Source organism: Eleutherodactylus coqui, chromosome 1 (assembly GCF_035609145.1).
Source record: "Eleutherodactylus coqui strain aEleCoq1 chromosome 1, aEleCoq1.hap1, whole genome shotgun sequence".
In the NCBI taxonomy this organism is placed as follows: domain Eukaryota; kingdom Metazoa; phylum Chordata; class Amphibia; order Anura; family Eleutherodactylidae; genus Eleutherodactylus; species Eleutherodactylus coqui.
In genome coordinates this window covers 524,618,675-524,641,989 of record NC_089837.1, presented here as the reverse complement: position 1 = coordinate 524,641,989, position 23,315 = coordinate 524,618,675, and the positions used below count along the sequence as shown (strand labels likewise).

Genomic DNA, 23,315 nt, shown 5'->3' with positions numbered 1-23,315 from the left:
AGTTATATTCTTGTACATAGGGGGCAGTATTATAGTAGTTATATTCTTGTACATAGGGGGCATTATTATAGTAGTTATATTCTTGTACGTAGGGGGGCAGTATTATAGTAGTTATATTCTTGTACATAGGGAGCAGTATTATAATAGTTATATTCTTATACATAGAGGGCAGTATTATAGTAGTTATATTCTTGTACATAGGGGGCAGTATTATAGTAGTTATATTCTTGTACATATAGGCAGTATTATAGTAGTTATATTCTTGTACGTAGGGGGGCAGTATTATAGTAGTTATATTCTTGTACATAGAGGTAGTATTATAGTAGTTATATTCCTGTACATAGGAGGCAGTATTATAGTAGTTATATTCTTGCACATAGGAGCAGTATTATAGTAGTTATATTCTTGTACGTAGGGGGCAGTATTATAGTAGTTATATTCTTGTACATAGGGAGCAGTATTATAATAGTTATATTCTTATACATAGGGGACAGTATTATAGTAGTTATATTCTTGTACATAGGGGGCAGTATTATAGTAGTTATATTCTTGTACATAGGGGACAGTATTATAGTAGTTATATTCTTGTACATAGGAGGCAGTATTATAGTAGTTATATTCTTGTACATAGGGGGCAGTATTATAGTAGTTATATTCTTGTACATAGGGGGCATTATTATAGTAGTTATATTCTTGTACGTAGGGGGGCAGTATTATAATAGTTATATTCTTATACATAGGGGGCAGTATTATAGTAGTTATATTCTTGTACATAGGAGCAGTATTATAATAGTTATATTCTTATACATAGAGGGCAGTATTATAGTAGTTATATTCTTGTACATAGGGGGCAGTATTATAGTAGTTATATTCTTGTACATATAGGCAGTATTATAGTAGTTATATTCTTGTACGTAGGGGGGCAGTATTATAGTAGTTATATTCTTGTACATAGAGGTAGTATTATAGTAGTTATATTCCTGTACATAGGAGGCAGTATTATAGTAGTTATATTCTTGCACATAGGGGGCAGCATTATAGTAGTTATATTCTTGTACATAGGGGGCAGTATTATAGTAGTTATATTCTTGTACATAGGGGGCAGTATTATAATAGTTATATTCTTATACATAGGGGGCAGTATTATAGTGGTTATATTCTTGTACACAGGGGGCAGTATTATAGTAGTTATATTCTTGTACATAGAGGGCAGTATTATAGTACTTATATTCTTGTACATAGAGGGCAGTATTATAGTAGTTATATTCTTGTACATAGGGCAATATTATAGTAGTTATATTCTTGTACATAGGGGGCAGTATTATAGTAGTTATATTCTTGTACATAGGGGGCAGTATTATAGCAGTTATATTCTTGTACATAGGGGGCAGTATTATAGCAGTTATATTCTTGTACATAGGGGGCAGTATTATAGCAGTTATATTCTTGTACATAGGGGCACTATTATAGTAGTTATAGTCTTGTACATAGCAGCATTATAATAGTTATATTCTTGTACATAGGGGGCACTATTATAGTAGTTATATTCTTGTACATAGGAGGCAGTATTATAGTAGTTATATTCTTGTACATAGGGGAGCAGTACTATAGTAGTTATATTCTTGTACATAGGGGAGCAGTACTATAGTAGTTATATTCTTGTACATAGGGGAGCAAACTATAGTAGTTATATTCTTGTACATAGGGGGCAGTATTATAGTAGTTATATTCTTGTACATAGGGGCAGTATTATAGTAGTTATATTCTTATACTGCCCCCTATGTACTATAGTAGTTATATTCTTGTACATAGGAGCAGGATTATAGTAGTTATATTCTTGTACATAGGGGGCAGTATTATAGTAGTTATATTCTTGTACATAGGGACCAGTATTATAGTAGGTATATTCTTGTACATAGGCGGCAGTATTATAGTAGTTATATTCTTGTACATAGGGGGCAGTATTATAGTAGTTCTATCCTTGTACATAGGGGGCAGTATTATAGTACTTATATTCTTATATATAGGGGGCAGTATTATAGTAGTTATATTCCTGTATATATGGAGCAGTATTATAGTAGTTATATTCTAGTACATAGGAGGCAGTATTATAGTAGTTATATTCTTGTACATAGGGGGCAGTATTTTAGTAGTTATATTCTTGTACATAGGGGGCAGTATTATAGTAGTTATATCCTTGTACATAGGGGGCCTTATTATAGTAATTATATCCTTGTACATAGGAGGCAGTATTATAGTAGTTATATTCTTGTACACAGGGGGCAGTATTAACTTATTATGACTCTATCATGTAAGTAGATGCTGATATGCGGCCAGGCTCAACATGACTGTCATTTTTTATTTACATAGTTTTAGTCAGTATGTATTATAATTTCCTGGATATTATAATGCCTGTTATTATCTGTGGTAACAGGACACAAGACCTTTCCTCTCCTCTCTTTACTGACACTTGGATCTTCCATCACTCAGCAGTTCATGGGAAATTGGCAGGAAATACTAGGAATTAGCATAATCTTATTTAAGTCGGTTGGTGGGCGGGGTTTGGATGGCAGCACTGACAGGCTGTGTGTCCACCTGGCCGGAACAAATGATCCTCTGACTGTGTGACTTTATCTGGATTTCTGTGTCAGGGTTATCCTCCAGAATCCTCATATTAACTCCTTAAATGCTGCGTAGCGAGGCCCAGAGATTTACTTGGTTCGTGGCGACAGAGAATGAGCCCAGGAATTCCTTACATGGCGGTTGAATCTCAGTCCCCCAATAATCCGTTATGTGTCTGTGCTAGATGGCCCTGGATTGCAGGCACCTAATTTTGGGGAGATTTGGGGTCCCCTGCCTGCAGGCTTTGCCACAATGAATTGGCAGCTGCTTCAGTCTCCCCTCCTCCACTTTAGCATGGAACCACCACCACTTTAACCCTGTAGGAATTCTACCAAATGCTCATGAGTTCTTTGTTCTTTGGTCCTCATGAATATGAATTAAGGGGGGTGGGTTGGCAGAGGGGGGAACAGGCGAGTCATTTGCATATGTCTGCATAGGAATGAGCTATTAATTTTGTCTGGAATGTGTCCGCTGTAATTTGTTCATTCCATCAAGACAAGAAGCCGTGGATCCTTGAGCAGTTTGTCCGGGGATCTCGATACAAACGAGGAGGAGGAATGCTGGGAATACGAGATTCTTAAAGAATTCTTTAGTTGCAATATTATGTTCAAAGAAACTTTTTTTTTGTTTGCTTGTTTTATTTATTTAGGGATTTTTTTTGCTTTTTTTTTACCTTTTTTATTCCCATCTCCATTAATATTTTGTTCTTTTTCTATACGAGTCAAAAACTATTCGCACTCTGACTGTAGAATATATTGTAATCACAGAAAAGACAAATACGTTACTTTTCGTTGTAATCTCCCTGCTTTCCAATGCACTTTGTCCATCTGTCAACAATTTTTTGTAATCCCTCATTAAAACAGTGTTTGAGGCTGAGCTGCGAGCCACGAATGCGCCACGGTCTTCAACTCTTCTTCGCATGTGAATTTTAGTCCTCTTAGGGCTTCTTTTAAGGGGACCAAACAGGTGATGGTCCGATGGGAAAAGATCAGGACTATACGGGGAATGCTTTAACCAATCATAACGCGCTCAATGCCGTCATCCGTTCTGGACGGGGATGGGCATCTCGCTCCGTGGCTGGCACTTGTGCGATCTTCCTTGAACTTCTCTATCCATTTATACGCATTTCTTCGCAACAAGTCGCTTCCTCTGTACTATTCATAAAGTCCTCGGTAAATATCAGCAGACGCCCTGAGACCCCCAACAAAAACGTATCGCTACATGCTGCTTTGCTTTCGTGCAACAAACAAGTGGGGCAGCCATATTTTCTTGCACGGGAGTCACAGATTAGCTGACGTGACACTTTAAGCCTGCACAGCGGCGACTTGAGAGACTGTGGCCTATAACGGAAAATGTCGATAAGAGTGCGGCCAACGTAAGTTGTAATATAACTGGAGTGCGGATAATTTTCGACACTGCGTCGTACAAATGTATTTTGAATATTTTTTTATTTTTGTACATTTTAGTTTTTTTTATACTTTCTTTTATTAGGCTGGGTTCACACGGGGCAGATTTGCTGCTCATTTTCCCACACATACATTCTGTGATCAAAATCCGCGGCCCGGCTGAGCTGAAATTCTGCGTTTATTGACGCGCGTTTTATACGTAATTTTCCACAGGAAATTTCCACAACAGAAATTAGTGTGCAGAATTAGCTGTGAATTTAGCGATTTCTATTGAGGGCTATTACGGACCTGCTAACGCTGCAGAAACTACGCCAAAATTGACATGCTGCGAATCATAAACCCGCACTGCAAGAACATTTCCGCAACACTTCATGCCTAAATTTTCTGCAACTTGAAAAACATTTTTTTGAAAACCACATTGACTTGTCTTATACTGTAAATGCTGCAGATTTTTCGTACCCCACGTCCGCTGCAGATCCGCCCCGTGTGAACCAGCCGTAGAATTCTACTTGATGTTTTTACTTTGTTCACGGTTTTGTAACTTTCATTAGAACTCGTTCAGCAAAAAACAATTCCTCAGACGGCTTTTTTGCAGGAAAAGTAAAATTTTTGTTGTTTTTTTTTTTGTTTTTTTTTTTAAAGTGGGGATGGAGAAACAAAAAGAAAAAAAAAACAACTTTTGAATCACTTTTTGAATACTAACTTTGAGTTCGTACGTTTAGTTTCGCCATAAGTTTCACAAAAGGGTGGTCCATGAATGTAAATAAGACTCTGCGCCTCTTGTGATTTCCACGGCTGGCCCCTTACCCCTAGGATGAAGTCATGATGTTCGTCTATCAGTGGCGCCCCCGATGACCCTTAGTAAAAATAACTGATTTCATGTTTCTAGCCTCATCTATGTGGGCTCGGTTTTATTTGGTCATGTGGTAGAAGTGATGTAATGATACATTTAGCAGTGCTTGGGCCATCCGGTCGGCCGTCGCGGTCAGTTGGTTCAGCTGTATAATTGCGGCCTCCCTGCGTGACTTCCCTTGTTCCCGGTGACCTCGCCGTCACTATGTAGTTTTGTTATTTTATGACTATTATCGACCCGTCATGGAAACTTCCTCAATCTTATTTCCTAGGAATGGCTTGTCCGCGGCCTACAACTCCCGCACGGTCCTCTCCTCCGACGCAGTCAGCGTTATACTGCTTGCAGTCAGGACATTTCACCCATCTTGATGTTGCTGCAGCTTCAGTGACCATATTTAAAGGGGAACTCATCCAGTTGTAGAGCATTATGGCCTCCGCCACAACTGCCGCATCCTAAAGGACTTGTGATGGGAGGAGGGTCGTGGATCCCTTACAGGAAGGAAGGATGCAAAGGCGAAAATCTGATTTACTAAAGCCATCTGAGATGGTGATTGGTATGATGTGACTGGTTCAAGGTCCTTCCTACCTTCTCTGCTTTCAGTACTGAGACAACCTACATCTGCTCTACCTGTGGTTAGCTGGTTAATCCCTAGCAACCAGACTGCAGTGCTCAGGAAGCGCCTCCCTAGCAACCAGACTGCAGTGCTCAGGAAGCGCCTCCCTAGCAACCAGACTGCAGTGCTCAGGAAGCGCCTCCCTAGCAACCAGACTGCAGTGCTCAGGAAGCGCCTCCCTAGCAACCAGACTGCAGTGCTCAGGAAGCGCCTCCCTAGCAACCAGACTGCAGTGCTCAGGAAGCGCCTCCCTAGCAACCAGACTGCAGTGCTCAGGAAGCGCCTCCCTAGCAACCAGACTGCAGTGGTCAGGAAGCGCCTCCCTAGCAACCAGACTGCAGTGGTCAGGAAGCGCCTCCCTAGCAACCAGACTGCAGTGGTCAGGAAGCGCCTCCCTAGCAACCAGACTGCAGTGGTCAGGAAGCGCCCCATTAAGTAGCCTCTGCACAGACGTATTCAGACTTTATTGAAAATAAGATTGCCGCCTGTTTGTTACAAAAAAATATCGGTCATTGTAAAGTGTGGGTGTGGTTTGAGGTGGGGGGAGGGGTTAGGGGTGTGGCTTATCAGGACATATGTTATTCCAGTGGCCCCAATAGTAATAGTGCCCTCTCTCAATGACTCCCATAGTAATAGTGCCACCTTTAGTGGCTTCATTAGTAATTGTTGCCCCAGTAAGTAGGAGTGCCCCCTTTGGTGGGCCCAGTACTATTACTGCTGGGGCTACCGAAGGGGAGAGGGGGACTCGTACCGCTAAGGCCACCAAAGAGGCCCTGTAACTCACACTCAAGATCTGACTGGGACGCCGCATCAGTGCCTAGGCAAGATCCTCACTCCTCCTCCGACGTCTGCGTTCATACACGTACTGTTCGCAGTGGGGAAAGACAGCCGTAACGGGATCTTCAGTGGGAAACCTCACATTTGTACTGCGTGCCCTGCGCACGCCACGTGATGCTGCCTCCAACTCAGTGAGACTGATGGGCGATGTGAGGGCAACCCCACAGATGGGACACAGTACTGTCTTTGTAAGCCGCCTCCGTGTTCCATCATTGTGCGCCATCTTTGTTTGACAATTGTGGTAAATAAAACGAATTTAAAAAAGATATATTGCAATTCAATGGAAGGTTCCGGATCACCGGCGTGTTAATGCACTTAGTACGCACAGAATAAACCACCTTGATCTTTATCTTTCACTTGACTTCTGGTCATGTGAAGAACATCTCAGCTTGTCCCACTCACGGAATCGGGGCCCGAAACCTTGTCCTTTTTTTTGAAGTCTGTGTAAAAACACAGCAAATCCGCCATTGTATACGGATGTACTGCGTCTTTCTGCATGTTACGGAAGGTTGGGTATTTGTGGCGACATATTTACACACGGCCGGTATGGATGGCGAGCTGTTTGGTTGTAGATGATGACCGGTTGCATCCGCTGGCGGGGAGATGTATAAAGTGTGAGATGGGCGCTTCTCTCACAATCCACCGGATTAAAGTCTCCATATAATTCCAGCTACTCGACATAACACACTTTTGGCTTTGTTGCCCCTTTAAGAGGTGCCATAATTCTGTTCTTGTTTCTGCAGACCATCCAGAAGCTCGCCAGCCAATACCTGAAGAAGGAGTGGCCTGTAGTGAAGCCGGAGGAGAGGAGCGAGTACAGGTAACCCATAGATCACATCTCCTGCTCCATGGTGTGCAAGGCTGAGGCTGGAAACCATAGCGCTAATAATGTCTGCAGCGATCAAAGGGAAAGCCCTGCTATTAGAACACCTTCAGAGCTGAACTCGCTGTTCTGCTGGTGAAGTACCTGTGTAGATATATCCCCATAAGCATATGATGCGCCTATTATACACAGGTTTTTTTTGTATGTTTTTTACAATCCCCTAGACGTAGTTGTCGTTCTGCTGTAGACCCCGTCCTGCGGTTCCATCTCAGGCAGATCTGTAAATGATGAGAGTTGTGGTGATTAGATGGACAGTCTTGTCACCGGAGGCCCTAAAAGTTCTGGCTGTTCTGACCAGACTGGTAGGGGGTGCTGGGACCAGTGGATGTGTGAGGACACACAAGGTGACCGGGCTCAGGACCCCCGACAGACCACTAGTAGAGAGGAGCGTCTGACCAGACTGTTAGGGGTGTTGAGACCAGTGGATGTGTGAGGGCACACAAGGTGACTGGGCTCAGGACGCCCCCTACAGACCACCAGTAGAGAGGAGTGTCTGACCAGACTGTTAGGAGGTGTTGGGACCAGTGGATGTGTGGGGACACACACGGTGACCGGGCTCAGGACGCCCCTACAGACCACCAGTAGAGAGGAGCGTCTGACCAGACTGTTAGGAGGTGATGGGACCAGTAGATATGTGAGGGCACACAAGGTGACCGGGCTCAGGATGCCCCCTACAGGCCACCAGTAGAGAGGAGCGTCTGACCAGACTATTAGGAGGTGTTGGGTCCAGTGGATGTGTGAGGGCACACAAGGTGACCGGGCTCAGGACTCCCCAACAGACCACCAGTAGGGAGGAGCGTCTGACCAGACTATTAGGAGGTGTTGAGACCAGTGGATGTGTGAGGACACACAAGGTGACCGGGCTCAGGACGCCCCCTACAGACCACCAGTAGAGAGGAGCATCTGACCAGACTATTAGGAGGTGTTGAGACCAGTGGATGTGTGAGGACACACAAGGTGACCGGGCTCAGGACGCCCCCTACAGACCACCAGTAGAGAGGAGCGTCTGACCAGACTGTTAGGGGTGTTGAGACCAGTGGATGTGTGAGGACACACAAGGTGACCGGGCTCAGGACCCCCAACAGACCACCAGTAGAGAGGAGCGTCTGATCAGACTATTAGGGGTGTTGAGACCAGTGGATGTGTGAGGGCACACAAGGTGACTGGGCTCAGGACGCCCCCTACAGGCCACCAGTAGAGAGGAGCGTCTGACCAGACTATTAGGAGGTGTTGGGTCCAGTGGATGTGTGAGGGCACACAAGGTGACCGGGCTCAGGACTCCCCAACAGACCACCAGTAGGGAGGAGCGTCTGACCAGACTATTAGGAGGTGTTGAGACCAGTGGATGTGTGAGGACACACAAGGTGACCGGGCTCAGGACGCCCCCTACAGACCACCAGTAGAGAGGAGCATCTGACCAGACTATTAGGAGGTGTTGAGACCAGTGGATGTGTGAGGACACACAAGGTGACCGGGCTCAGGACGCCCCCTACAGACCACCAGTAGAGAGGAGCGTCTGACCAGACTGTTAGGGGTGTTGAGACCAGTGGATGTGTGAGGACACACAAGGTGACCGGGCTCAGGACCCCCAACAGACCACCAGTAGAGAGGAGCTCTTGGTTGTGAACGATGAAACTGGACGCTAAGGATGGGAACCCGGTGTCTTCAGCGATGAATCCAGGTTTAGTTTGGACGCTGACGATGGCCGTGTTCATGTCTGGGGACCTCAGGGTGAGCGCCTCAATCCTGCCTTTGCTGTGGAGCGACACACTGCCCCCTGCTGGTGTGATTGCCTGGGGGACATCACATACAACAGTCGGTCCCCCTAGTAGTGGTACGAGGGACAATGACAGCTCAGCGATATGTTCAGGATATCCGGCAGCCACATGTGTTCCTCTCATGGCGGGTTCCAAGAGGCAGCAGGATAATGCTCAGCCGCACACACAAGCGGGTCACAGGAGCCCCCACAACACTGTCACACTGCTGTGGTCCAACAGGGTACTAGAACTTTGATGAGAGCTAGTTTTGACAATTAGTGTATATTACTTATCCTGTACTGATCCTGAGTTACACCTTGTATTATACCCCAGAGCTGCACTCACTATTCTGCTGATAGTCACTGTATACATACATTACTTATCCTGTACTGCTCCTGAGTTACATCCTGTATTATACTCCAGAGCTGCGCTCACTATTCTGCTGGTGGAGTCACTGTGTACATACATTACTTATCCTGTACTGATCCTGAGTTACATCCTGTATTCTACTCCAGAGCTGCACTCGCTATTCTGAAACCTCCGAGCCCAGCCTGTACAGTATCTGCATAGAGCGTTGCCTTACACCAGGCACTGTACACAGTTTATCAGTGTAGGACCAAGTGCATTATAGAAGCTTATTTTGGGCTCTGTGGCCCCAGAATAAATTCGGTGTGACTTTGGATGTGACTAGAGTATTGTGTAACTTTTCGGTTTCCTCGCTGTCCGTGTGAGTCTGTGATTGTTCTAGTTTCCATGAACTCGTAGTCTCCGGTTCTGTAAGGACAGATGGTAGCGCGGCGCGGATTACCTGTACTCACCGCTTCGCTTCGCTTGTTTGAACTTTCCCCGCAGACACACCGGGATGATTCTGAGACCTTTCTCGACAAATCATGGAACTCTTTCCTCCCTTTGGAAGTGTTGCTGACAGATCTGTGTGCTTCATGCTAGAAGCGTCCGATCTCCCGTAGCGCCAGTTAGCGCAACGCATTTCCGGCTTCATCCCGGTATTTTCCAGCGGCAGGGAATGGTCCTGATGGATCATAAATGTGTGGAGTGGGACGTCTTCAGCGGTGGGGGTCCAGTATCCTCAGGAGGTCAGCGCTAACCGCCGGCGATGTCACGCTGCTTGTACCGACCAGCCGCTACATTAAAACCCGCCTGATATCCTGTAGCTCCTCCTCTGTGACCCCTCGCGGCCCGGACTCCACAAGACCTCTGCTGCGTCCTGCGGATCCTGTAAGTCGCTCGGTGCCGCCTCCGTGGATCGGATGAGATCTGGAAGGAGAAGTCGTCCCCCTCATCTCTGCCCCTGAGCAGTTCCTGCAGTGCGGCCGGCGCATTATCCTGCTGGAAGGGGGCGCTGCCATTAGGGAATCCCGCTGCCATGCAGGAGGGACGTGTCTGTATAATGTTAGGCAGGTGACCCTCCACATCATGCCAAGACACGAGTACCCAGCAGCACATTGCCCATCACACTGCCCCCTGCTGGCTTGTCTTCCCATCCTGATACCATCTCTTCCCCAGGTAAGCGATGCACCCGGCCGTTCACATGATGCCACACGTGATCCATCAGACCAGCTGCCTTCTTTCACCGTGATCCAGTTCTGATGCTCATTGTAGGACCTTTCGGTGGTCACATGGGCGCTCCTGCCCAATCTGTGGCTCCGCTGCCCTGTGCACATTGAGCTGCGATGCTCGGTGTGATCTGACACTTTCCCATTATCACCAGCAGGGACTTTATCAGTACTTTGTCCAACTGTCCCTCCTCTGTAGGATCGGACCAGGTGACTAGTCTTCACCCACCACACACACCAGTGAGCCCTGGGTGCCCATCACAGTCACTGGTCGCCCGGCCTTGTGCCACTTTTGGTGTAAGCCTTCAGTATAAGGAACAGTTCTGCAACTTTGCAAGTTTTGCAACAGACTTTGTTTCAGATTCTCAGCATTTATAAGATCTCTGCTTGCTGTCTTTAAACCATGCGCTCCACAGGGTGTACAGTTATGTCCGGGGACACACGGGATTTGTATGGGAAACCAATTGTGGCTGTTAACCCTTTAAATGCCCAGATGGGGGGGGGGGGCAATAAGGGGTTAATTATCATTAAGGGTTAAAAGAGCATTTTGACCTAATGTTACAGAGCTGAGGGTTTGCTCCCCTGTAGAGGCCCGGCTGCTGCTGTCAGTCACACATAAGGATGTAAATGTCTCCGCTTTCAGGAACATCTATACGGTGTGGAAGTCCTTCCTGGAGGGGACGATCCAAGTGGCGCAGTCCCGGATCAACATCTGCGAGAACTACAGGAACCTGATCTCCGAGCCCGCCAGGACGGTGAAGCTGTACAAGGAGCAGCAGCTCAAGAGGGTGCGTTATACACCTATTACAGGGGCATCCCCCGCTTAAAGGTTCTGCAAGGTGCAGTCACCCAGCTTTCCCAGGTTCCTGAGCAGCAGTATGATAGCTTGGTGTGTATCACTGTACACCCAGACAGATTTGAATTTCAGAATCCTGGAAAAGCTGGGTGGGGTGGAACAGAACTCTCATTACAGCTTCCAAACACTAGATCACCCAGCTTTTCCAGACTCCAGAAGAGCAAATCTGTCTACCTATGCAGCATTATGGTGGCTTGTAGTTTGCCGTGTACAACTAGCTAGCTTTGCTAGAGATTACAGCTGCTAAAGGTGCCATCGCCCAACCAGATTCTTGAATGGCAAGTGTGTCTGTGTGCAGCAGTATGGTAGCTGAGGGGGTAATTTCTCTCTCCAGTTAGTGAGATTAGCCATTCAGGAGCCTTGGAGAGCTAGGTGGGAAGCAATATGACTGCTAAGTCCTAAAAATAAAATCAATCTACATGTGATTCAGTATAATAGCTGGGAGTGTGGCACTGGCAGATTTGACATTCAGGAACCTGGGATAGCTGGGTACAAAGCATACACCTAATGTTCCCAGCAGCAAATCTATCTATATGTACATCAGTATGACAACAGGGGTATATCTCTGTATAACTGCTCACATTTTCCATTCAAGAGACTGGAAAAGCTGGGTGGGAAGCAATACGACTGTCCCCCCGAAACACAGTAACCCAGCTTTCTTAAACTCCTGAAAAGCAAATCTGCCTATATATGCGGCAGCCTGATAGCTGGAAGTGCATCTCAGTAGAACAAATTAAATTTGCCATTCAGTAGCCTGGGAAAGCTGGGGAGGTAGAAATGTTATTCCCACTACAACTCCCAGAAATGCTATCACTTAACATTATCAACGTCTTCTGTTGCCATTGAGAACTCTGGGAAAGCTGGTTGAAAAGCAATGTGGCTGTCGGTACAGCTCTCATGCATGCTATCACCCAGCTTTTCCAGACTCCTTAACAGCAAATCTTGTCTGCATTTACAGCAGTATAAGATCTGGCATGTATTTCAGTTCAACAAGTCAGAATTGCCATTCAGGAACTTGGAAAAGCTGGGTGGGAAGCAATATAAATATCATTACAGCACCTAACCTGTTATAAATCTGCTTTCCCAGTAACCTGAGGCAATGACTGCTGGAAGTGTAGCTCTGTATAGCTAGATAGATTTGCCATTCAGGTGCCTAGGAAAGTTGGTTGGGTAGCAATAAGATTGCCATTACAGTTCCCAGAGACTCTTTCACCCAATGTGCACAGACTCCTGAATAGCAGATCTATCTATATGTGCAGCGGTACAACAGCTGGAGGTCTATATTTGTACAACTAGTCAGATTTGGCATTCAGGTGTCTAGGAAAGCTGTGTGATCAGCAATGTGACTGCACTTAAAGCTACTAAAGACTATATCACCAAACTTTCCCATATTCCTGAGCAACGTATCTGTCAATGCAGCAGTTGGGTAGCTTTGGGGTGTAACTAGACTTATTTGCCATTCAAGGGACTGGGAAAGCTGAGTTGGGGGAAATGTGATTGCCATTGCAACTCCCAAAAAAAACTTTTTACTCAGTTTTCCCACTTAACAGCAAATCTGTGAAGTTGCCAGCATGCACAACCCAGCTGTCATAGTGCTGCATATGTAGACAGATTTGCCATTCAGGAGCCTGAGAAAGCTGAGTAGGAAGCAACAGGATTGCTATTATAGCCCTGAAATATGGTATCGCACAGTTTTCCCAGATTTCTTCAGATCAAATTTGTGTGTGCAGCAGTATGTCAGCTGGGAATATAGATCTATACAAGTAGTTAGATTTGCCATTCAGGGCCCTGGGAAAGCACATCAGTCAATATATGCAGCACTATGACAGCTGGGTTGATGTATCTGGGCAACTAGACAGGTTAGCTGTTCAGTAGGAAAGCTGGGTAATATTGTCTCTGGTAATGGCAGTCACATTGCTCCTGAATAGCAGATCTGATGGGGATTCAACCTCCAACTGACAAACTGCATCTCCATCACATCTGCTATTCAGGGTCCTGGGAAAGCCGGGTGACAGGACAGTCTATATATTAGAAGGCTATGGATTGGTTCCCTTGGCTGGGCCGCTGCAGCCTGAGACGCGTTCCTGTTCCGTCCTCCAAACATAACATTTTGGTTGGAGGCCGCGGATGGTGGGAACGGCCTCCGCCCGGTCAGATGCTGCAATAATCCAGGCTGGGGTTTTGTCTTGCAGTGCGTGGACCAGCTGACCAAGATCCAGACGGAACTGCAGGAGACAGTGAAGGATTTAGCCAAGGCCAAGAAGAAGTACTATGAGGCCGAGCAGATGGCGCACGGAATGCGAGAAAAAGCCGACATCGATGCCAAGTGAGTTCCTGCTGTCCAATGTGATTAGCTGAAGATGCCGCCGCTTCACAATCAGTCATTGAGCGCAGCACTTGGCCCGACTGAGCGGCGGAAGGAGAAGCTGTGACCGAGCACACACTGATGTCCTGCCCCGTATACCTGCGAGACACCTGTGTATACAGCTAGGGGCGGCAGTCCTCCACTGCAGCCCTAAATAGGGGGCAGTATCATAGTAGTTCTATTCTTGTACATAGGGGACAGTATTATAGTAGTTATATTCTTGTACATAGGGGGCAGTATTATAGTAGTTATATTCTTGTACATAGGGGGCAGTATTATAGAAGTTATATTCTTGTACATAGGGAGCAGTATTATAGTAGGTATATTCTTGTACATAGGGGGCAGTATTATAGTAGTTATATTCTTGTACATAGGGGGCAGTATTATAGAAGTTATATTCTTGTACATAGGGGGGAATATTATAGTAGTTATATTCTTGTACATAGGGGGCAGTATTATAGTAGTTATATTCTTGTACATAGGGGGCAGTATTATAGTAGGTATATTCTTGTACATAGGGGCAGTATTATAGTAGTTATATTCTTGTACATAGGGGCAGTATTATAGTAGTTATATTCTTGTACATAGGGGCAGTATTATAGTAGTTATATTCTTGTACATAGGAAGCAGTATTATAGTAGTTATATTCTTGTACATAGGGGCAGTATTATAGTAGTTATATTCTTGTACATAGGGACCAGTATTATAGTAGTTATATTCTTGTACATAGGGGGCAGTATTATAGTAGGTATATTCTTGTACATAGGGGCAGTATTATAGTAGTTATATTCTTGTACATAGGGGCAGTATTATAGTAGTTATATTCTTGTACATAGGGGCAGTATTATAGTAGTTATATTCTTGTACATAGGAGCAGTATTATAGTAGTTATATTCTTGTACATAGGGGGCAGTATTATAGAAGTTATATTCTTGTACATAGGGGGCAGTATTATAGTAGTTATATTCTTGTACATAGGGGGCAGTATTATAGTAGTTATATTCTTGTACATAGGGGGCAGTATTATAGTAGTTATATTCTTGTACATAGGAAGCAGTATTATAGTAGTTATATTCTTGTACATAGGGGGCAGTATTATAGTAGTTATATTCTTGTACATAGGGGGCAGTATTATAGTAGTTATATTCTTGTACATAGGGGGCAGTATTATAGTAGTTATATTCTTGTACATAGGGGGCAGTATTATAGTAGTTATATTCTTGTACATAGGGGGTAGTATTATAGTAGTTATATTCTTGTACATAGGGGGCAGTATTATAGTAGTTATATTCTTGTACATAGGGGGCAGTATTATAGTAGTTATATTCTTGTACATAGGGGCAGTATTATAGTAGTTATATTCTTTTACATAGGGGGTAGTGTTATAGTAGTTATATTCTTGTATATAGGGAGCAGTATTATAGTAGTTATATTCTTGTACATAGGGGGCAGTATTATAGTAGTTATATTCTTGTACATAGGGGGCAGTATTATAGTAGTTCTATTCTTGTACATAGGAGGCAGTATTATAGTAGTTATATTCTTGTACATAGGGAGCAGTATTATAGAAGTTATATTCTTGTACATAGGGAGCAGTATTATAGAAGTTATATTCTTGTACATAGGGGGCAGTATTATAGTAGTTATATTCTTGTACATAGGGGCAATATTATAGTAGTTATATTCTTGTACATAGGGGCAGTATTATAGTAGTTATATTCTTGTACATAGGGAGCAGTATTATAGTAGTCATATTCCTGTACATAGGGGCAGTATTGTAGTAGTTATATTCTTGTACATAGGGGGCAGTATTATAGTAGTTATATTCTTGTACATAGGGAGCAGTATTATAGTAGTTATAGTCTTGTACATAGGGGACAGTATTATAGTAGTTATATTCTTGTACATAGGGAGCAGTATTATAGTAGTTATATTCTTATACATAGGGCGCAGTATTATAGTAGTTATATTCTTGTACATAGGGGGCAGTATTATAGTAATTATATTCTTGTACATAGGGAGCAGTATTATAGTAGTTATATTCTTGTAGATAGGGGGCAGTATTACAGAAGTTATATTCTTGTACATATGGGGCAGTATTATAGTAGTTATATTCTTGTACATAGGGGGCAGTATTATAGTAGTTATATTCTTGTACATACAGAGCAGTATTATAGTAGTTATATTCTTGTACATATGGGGCAGAATTATAGTAGTTATATTCTTGTACATAGTGGGCAGTATTATAGTAGTTATATTCTTGTACATAGGGGGCAGTATTATAGTAGTTATATTCTTGTACATAGGGGCAGTATTATAGTAGTTATATTCTTGTACATAGGAGGCAGTATTATAGTAGTTATTTTCTTGTACATAGGGGGCAGTATTATAGTAGTTATATTCTTGTACGTAGGAGGCAGTATTATAGTAGTGATATTCTTGCACATAGGAGGCAGTATTATAGTAGTTATATTCTTGTACATAGGGGGCAGTATTATAGTAGTTATATTCTTGTACATAGGAGGCAGTATGATAGTAGTTATATTCTTGTACATAGGAGGCAGTATTATAGTAGTTATATTCTTGTACATAGGGGGGCAGTATTATAGTAGTTATATTCCTGTACATAGGAGGCAGAATTATAGTAGTTATATTCTTGTACATAGGAGGCAGAATTATAGTAGTTATATTCTTGTACATAGGGGGCAGTATTATAGTAGTTATATTCTTGTACATAGGGGGCAGTATTATAGTAGTTATATTCTTGTACATATGGGGCAGAATTATAGTAGTTATATTCTTGTACATAGTGGGCAGTATTATAGTAGTTATATTCTTGTACATAGGGGGCAGTATTATAGCAGTTATATTCTTGTACATAGGGGGCAGTATTATAGCAGTTATATTCTTGTACATAGGGGCAGTATTATAGTAGTTATATTCTTGTACATAGGGGGCAGTATTATAGTAGTTATATTCTTGTACATAGGAGGCAGTATTATAGTAGTTATATTCTTGTACATAGGGAGCAGTATTATAGTAGTTATATTCTTGTACATAGGGGGCAGTATTATAGTAGTTGTGGAGTTGAGCTGAAAGTTACCGGGTGCTATTCGGAACAGCGATGTGTTTAGTTTTAAGCCAGAGAATGGCTCAAAACGCAGTGGAGATCAATACTTGCGCATATCCCAGGCTGCACTCTTTTTGGAGGATGGGTTCAGCAATCGTAGCATCACAGGTTCAAGTCCCCGACAAGGATATAAAATTAGTTTTTAAAAAAAAACAAACAATTTTTTGCAAGCTTTCCCATAAAAAATTTGGCGTCGTTGTAATGACTTGTGCAGTAAATTGAACGCACTTCACATACTATTTAAAAAAAAAAAAAAGTTTTTTATTTTGTTTATTTTGAAGCAATGAAAGTGATCATTTCAGCCGTATTTACCCCAAAACAGCACCAGTAAACACTACAGCTCGTCATTGAAAAAAACTATCCCTCGCAGAGCTCCATCCGTGGAAGAATAAGAGTCCCAGGACTGTGAATGCAGAATACATCACAGCAAAAACTATATATATTAAGTAAAAACAGCTTTATTCTTACAAAAGTGGAAAAACCTAAAATAAACAAAAATTATCCAATAAGTATATAGATACTTTGTCTCCCCGCCCTTCAAAAATTTTTTTATCAAAGTTATGCAATACATTACAGCGGCACTGCAGCTCGCCGCGCAAAAAAAGAGCCCTCAGATGGCCGTGTCAACGGAAAAGGAAAAAGTTATCGTTTATGAAATGAAATAGTCACATTCCTAGGTCCAAAGTGGGGCGCATCACTAAGGGGTTAATGTGGTGTTCGTCATTGTAGCCATTCTAAAGTAAAGGCGTTCATTCAAAAAGTTGTTCAAACGGGAGAAAGTGATCCGTATTTGCTCACTTTACGTTTGTTCTTATGCCTGCAGAGAAGGAGCGATCGTCGGCTCATTCACTTATAGTTCGGATGAAGCAGCGCTCATTCAGACACTTGTACAGTGAATGTGAACGACCAGCGATGTGTCTGCTGGTATAAACAGGACCCTCATGTAGTTCTGCAGATCTAACGGGTGTCGGGTTGTTACCCAGCTTAGGAAGCAATGCTTCCCCTCACTTCTCCTCTCTCACTGTTCTACTTGTGTCAGTCTTCACTATACTTTTGGAATTGAATTCATAGACTGCGAAGCTCTGATTGAAAGGGTGCTGCAGCACATGGACTGCAGTGTAACTGGTCACCGTGTCCGTTGCCGCACTTCACGGCGTCGTCATCCTGCTCGTTACATTTCCAGAATCCCGTTAGTTGCGTTGGGTGTAACGAGCTGACGTCTCTGCAGATCAGCGGCCTCTGAATGTAGGCCGCCCCCAGCCCCCCGCATTGTGTCTGTGGAATGCAGTAGCTGGAGGATTAGATTCACTCTCTCGGCCGGGATTAGTGTTTCCTATCTGAGGCGGAAGAGGATTAGCGCCAATCTCTACATCTATATTCTGCTGGGCTCCCCAAATGGAGAAGGAGAGGCTGCAAGAACATGTGGAGTCATGAGGGAAGCTTCGCCTCTTATATGGGGCCCATGGAACATGCAGCGAGTCGGGAACAGCGCAAAAATAAATGACTGGGCGTTCTGGGATTTCTGGAAACCACCAGCAAGTTGCTGTTGGCCGATCTGATGGCGATGATATTGTCTCTCTAGTTTAGTAAAGGATTTCAAAAGTATCGCAGGGCTCTGCTTATTTCCTAGGAACAGCGCCCCTCTTGTGCAAAGGCCATGTCTGATATTGCAGCTCAATCCTGGCCAAATGACTACCAGGCTCAAGACATCTGCTGTTTCTAGAAAAGAGAGCAGACCAGCGAACCCCTTTTAACCACTTCCCAACCGGGTACAGGCGATCAAGATGCGTGTATGAAGTGAGCTTGGGAGCGGAATCTGCTCCATACCCATCATGTATCAACCGTTATCAGCTGCAGGCAACTTCCAGGATTGGAGATAACTCTGATAGCGACCGTCAACTACTTAGATGTCAAGGTCAAAGCTAACTATACATCCAAACAGCCTGCAAGGGGTCTTCTCTTGTGCCCCATTGCCGTCCCCCCAGGGATGCCATCTTGGGGTGCTGATGGGTTAGCTTGTCATCCCGGGGCCTAGTGAAGGATGCCTGTAATCTGCAGCAGTGCTTGATGGGCAACACTGAAATTACTTTAGCCTGCAGTAGTGCAAGGCATAAAGTGACCATAGACTCCTAGAATGGTAGGAAGTGACCTCCAGGTCATCGGGTCCAACCCCCTGCTCAGTGCAGGATCACTAAATCATCCCAGACAGATGTCTGTCCAGCCTCTGAACACTGTCATTGAAGGAGAACTTCTCACCTCCTGTGGCAACCTGTTCCAATCATTGATCACCCCCACTGTCTAATATCTGATCTGTGTCTCCTCCCTTTCAGTTTCATCTCATTGCTTCTCGTCTTTCCTTGTGCAGATGAGAATAGGGCTGATCCCTCCTGCACTGTGACAGCCCTTCAGATATTTGTAGGCAGCTATTAAGTCTCCTCTCAGCCTTCTCTTCTGCTAAACATTCCCAGATCCTTTAACCGTTCCTCATAGGACATGATTTGCAGACCGCTCACCATCCTGGTAACTCTTCTCTGAACTTGCTCCAGTTTGTCTATGTCTTTTTAAAGTGGGGTGCCCAGAACTGGACGCAGTATTCCAGATGAGGTCTGACTAAGGAAGAGTAGAGGGGGATAATGACCTCACGTGATCTAGACTCTATGCTTCTCTTAATACATCCCAGAATTGTGTTTGCCTTTTTGGCTGCTGCATCACATTGTTGACTCATGTTCAGTCTATGATCTATTAGTATGCCCAAGTCTTTTTCCCATGTGCTGCTGCTTAGCCCAATTCCTCCCATTCTGTATGTGCTTTCTTCATTTTTCTTGGCCAGATGTAGGACTTTGCATTTCTCCTTGTTAAATACCATTCTGTTAGTCGCCGCCCACTGTACAAGCTTGTCCAATTCTTTTTGAATCCTCTCTCAATCATCTCTAGTGTTAGCTATTAGAGATGAGCGAATCGACTAGTTTAGGGCATTTTTGCACTCAAGCAGCGCTTTTTCCAAGTAACTGACTACTCGGACGAAAAGATTCGGGGGGCGCCGGGGGTGAGCGGGGGGTTGCAGAGGGGAGTGGGGGGGGGGGGTGAACACTAAAATAAAAATAAAAAGTATTCCACATGCTCAAATCCCTTGCAAGATTCAGAAAGAAGCTGTATGAGATCCGTGAACAGCAGCTGACCTGCCTGCTGGCAGTTTCTGATTAGACTGCAATATATAATCTAGATGCTGGATTTCCATTGCAGACTGTAGAACAGATGTAAGGTGAAGTGAGCTGCGATGTAGCAGAGCTAAGTGTGCGACTTCTTCACTCACAAGGTGTTTTTTTTTTTTTTTCACAGATCCAAACTTGGCTTGTTCCAGTCCAGGATAAGTTTACAGAAGGCCAATGTGAAGGTAAGAGGCGCCCCTCGTCGTGTCGAGGATTGGGGGACCATTTTAGAAGTGTTGTAATAATAAAACCAGCTGTACCCACCCATGCTCTCCTCTGGTGGTTCGGCGCTGCAGCCCCGCGGTCCTCCTGGTCTGTTGTGGAACGGATCCTGCCTGACCCCCGCAGCCAATCAGTGGCCGCAGCAGTCAGGTGCCAGTCTCCTAGCATAACCACTCATTATGCCACGATGGCAGAACGGTACCTGACTGCGGCGGAAGTAGTCAGGTAGGGTATCCTTCCACAGCAAAGACCGGGAGAGCCGCAGGGCTGCAGCGCCGGATGGCAAAGGGTGAGGGGGGGTAAGGACTTTCTGGTTTTGTTACTTTAGCACATTCGAGCCTGTACTTATAAAATCGTCCAGCCACAGACCGCCACTTTTACGCCTTTTTTTACGGTGGTCGATAACGGGCTTCACATCTGCACATACATACATCTTTTTAGGGCAATGGCTCGGCTGACAGCGAGGCTCCTGCTCTAACAGAGAGGAGAAACCTCAGATTCTGGCAGTTTAACCCCTTGTGTGCCACAATCAATAACAACTGCAGCTAGTAAGGGGGAAGGAGCTTATTTCTGTCACCCGTCAGCACCCTACAGTGCGATTGCAAGGTACCAATGGGTTTCCATGGCAGCCAGAAGCCTGGTGAAGGCCTCCATGTCTTCAATGTAACTTGGCCTATTAGACCCTAGCGTTGCAAAATGCGATGCAAAATCTATTATTTTTCTTTAAAACTGTAGGTTATTGTGCTGAAGTAGTAATCGCAGTAATCGTGCCGATCAGATGAGGAAGGTAGCCGGTTACTACTGAATTGGGAATACCGTAAAAACAAAACCCCAAAACAATGGCGAGTTTTCTGCTCAGATCTCTGACGATACAACAGCACGGGAGCGAGTACATGCAGGGGTGAGTGTCAGGCATCGTTTGCCCGACCGTCATCCCGTGTAAATGGGGCTTTAGAGGGCGCCCCCTGTTACAGTCCTGGGTATAATAAATGATGGGAGAGATCTCTGTACTGACCACTGATATATCTATACATAGTTATTAGAGCGCCCCCTGTCACAGTCCTGGGTATAATAGATGATGGGAGAGATCTCTGTACTGACCCCTGATATATCTGTACATAGTTATTAGAGCGCCCCCTTGTTACACTCCTGGGTATAATAGATGCTGGGAGAGATCTCTGTATTGTCCCCTGATTTATTTATACATAGTTATTAGAGCGCCCCCTTGTTACAGTCCTGGGTATAATAGATGATGGCAGAGATCTCTGTGCTGACCCATGATATATCTGTACACAGTTATTAGAGCGCCCTCTTGTTACAGTCCTGGGTATAATAGATGATGGAGAGATCTCTGTGCTGACCACTGATATATCTATACATAGTTATTAGAGCGCCCCCTTGTTACAGTCCTGGGTATAATAGATGATGGGTGAGATCTCTGTACTGACCCCTGACATATCTATACATAGTTATTAGAGCGCCCCCTTGTTACAGTCCTGGGTATAATAGATGATGGGAGAGATCTCTCTATAGCGACCCCTGATATATTATATATAGTTATTATAGCGCCTCTCAGCAATCTTTTTTCGGGTTTTTTTTGTTTGTTTTTTATCACCTCTCTGGGTATTGTAGTCCGCCCATCCCATTTATTACTTTAGTTGCCGCCTTTGTACCAGCTCAAGCTCTGTTACGTCCTTCCTTAGTACCGATGCCCAAAACTGTCCACAATATTCTCGTCACGTGCCCCTAAACCTCTTTTGATACACCCCATGATCCCCATTTGCCTTAGAGTAGCTGCCTGACACATTTATGGAGATCCATGGACAACCACCCCCATAGGGGGGCGCCATCAGGACCACCACTGTTGGTCAAAGCAGATTGACCGTTGGCTTGTTTTATCTGGAACCGTTGCGCCATCATTGAAATCTACCGCGGCTTTGCACATCTTTCCGCAGAATGCAACAGTAACCCTACAATGGGATGAATGGAGACCGAGGTCATGTGACTTTTCCCATTCCCTTCTAGCACGTTACATCACGCGTTTCAGGTCACAGATGAAATGTTAGTTGCCATTGTGTTGCAATTACTATTCTTCTTCATCATTATCGTTCTCTTCCAGTTAAAAGCTCGGAGACAAGAATGTAACGCCAAAGCCACTCATGCCCGCAACGATTATCTCCTCACCCTGGCAGCTGCCAATGCCCATCAGGACCGCTATTACCACACGGACCTGGCCAATACCATGAAGGTGAGTCCGGCTATATGATGGGGGATGAGGGATCTGTCAAGGGAAGTAGTGAGGGCCTGCTGCACAACGGGCAGTGCCCAGGTACCGAGCAGCTGAGGGCTCAGTGCCCAGGTACCAAGCAGCTCAGGGCGCCCGCTGGGTGGTAAGTGGCCAACGCTATCAGAACAGTTTACAAGGGACCCCGTGCATTTATATGACCGCCATGACCTGTCTCTGCACGTGGGTCTCTTTTATCTGTACGGATTGCGTTCACCACTATGGTTGGCACAATTGGTCGCCGCGCACTTTGTGGTGATCAGTTAAAGCTGCACGAGGTGCGCTGGAGGTGTTTGGGGTGGGGAGCCGGGCTCTCACGATTGGGGTGGGGTCCGTGATGCCCTTTGTTGTCTGCGGTGCCAGGCTTGCAGGGGTTTGCAGACAATGGCATTTCTTTGGTTGTTACATTGTTGCATTGTGCGGCTGGGACTGTTTATGCGGCTCGTCTAATGGGACTTCCTCCTTCCTTTGTACTCGGAGGGTCGGCGACGGCTGCGGAGCTGATTACACTGATGTCATTATAGAATTGTTCGAATGTTGGCAAGGAATGTGTGAGACTCTCTAGATGTGCCATATGGAAGGTCGGGCAGCGAGCAGTCTGCGCTGCCACCGCTGACCAGCTAAACCGTCTATAGGTGGTCACACTGAGCTGCTATGTCACAGGGTTGGAGGCTTTTTAGCTCCACTCAGTTAAGACCCAGGCT

General features: G+C 44.8%; 1 protein-coding gene across 5 annotated transcripts in view; it reads left to right on the top strand.

Annotated features, from left to right (window-relative positions):
• FCHSD2 (FCH and double SH3 domains 2) overlaps positions 1-23,315 on the top strand; it is a 140,539-nt gene that overhangs the window by 73,748 nt on the left and 43,476 nt on the right. For all 5 annotated transcript variants that reach the window (XM_066588307.1, XM_066588308.1, XM_066588305.1 and 2 more), the window contains exons 4-8: positions 7,075-7,151; positions 11,189-11,333; positions 13,594-13,727; positions 20,236-20,290; positions 22,447-22,575. In XM_066588307.1, the coding sequence (XP_066444404.1) occupies positions 7,075-7,151; positions 11,189-11,333; positions 13,594-13,727; positions 20,236-20,290; positions 22,447-22,575 (540 nt within the window). The remainder of the gene's footprint in view (positions 1-7,074; positions 7,152-11,188; positions 11,334-13,593; positions 13,728-20,235; positions 20,291-22,446; positions 22,576-23,315) is intronic.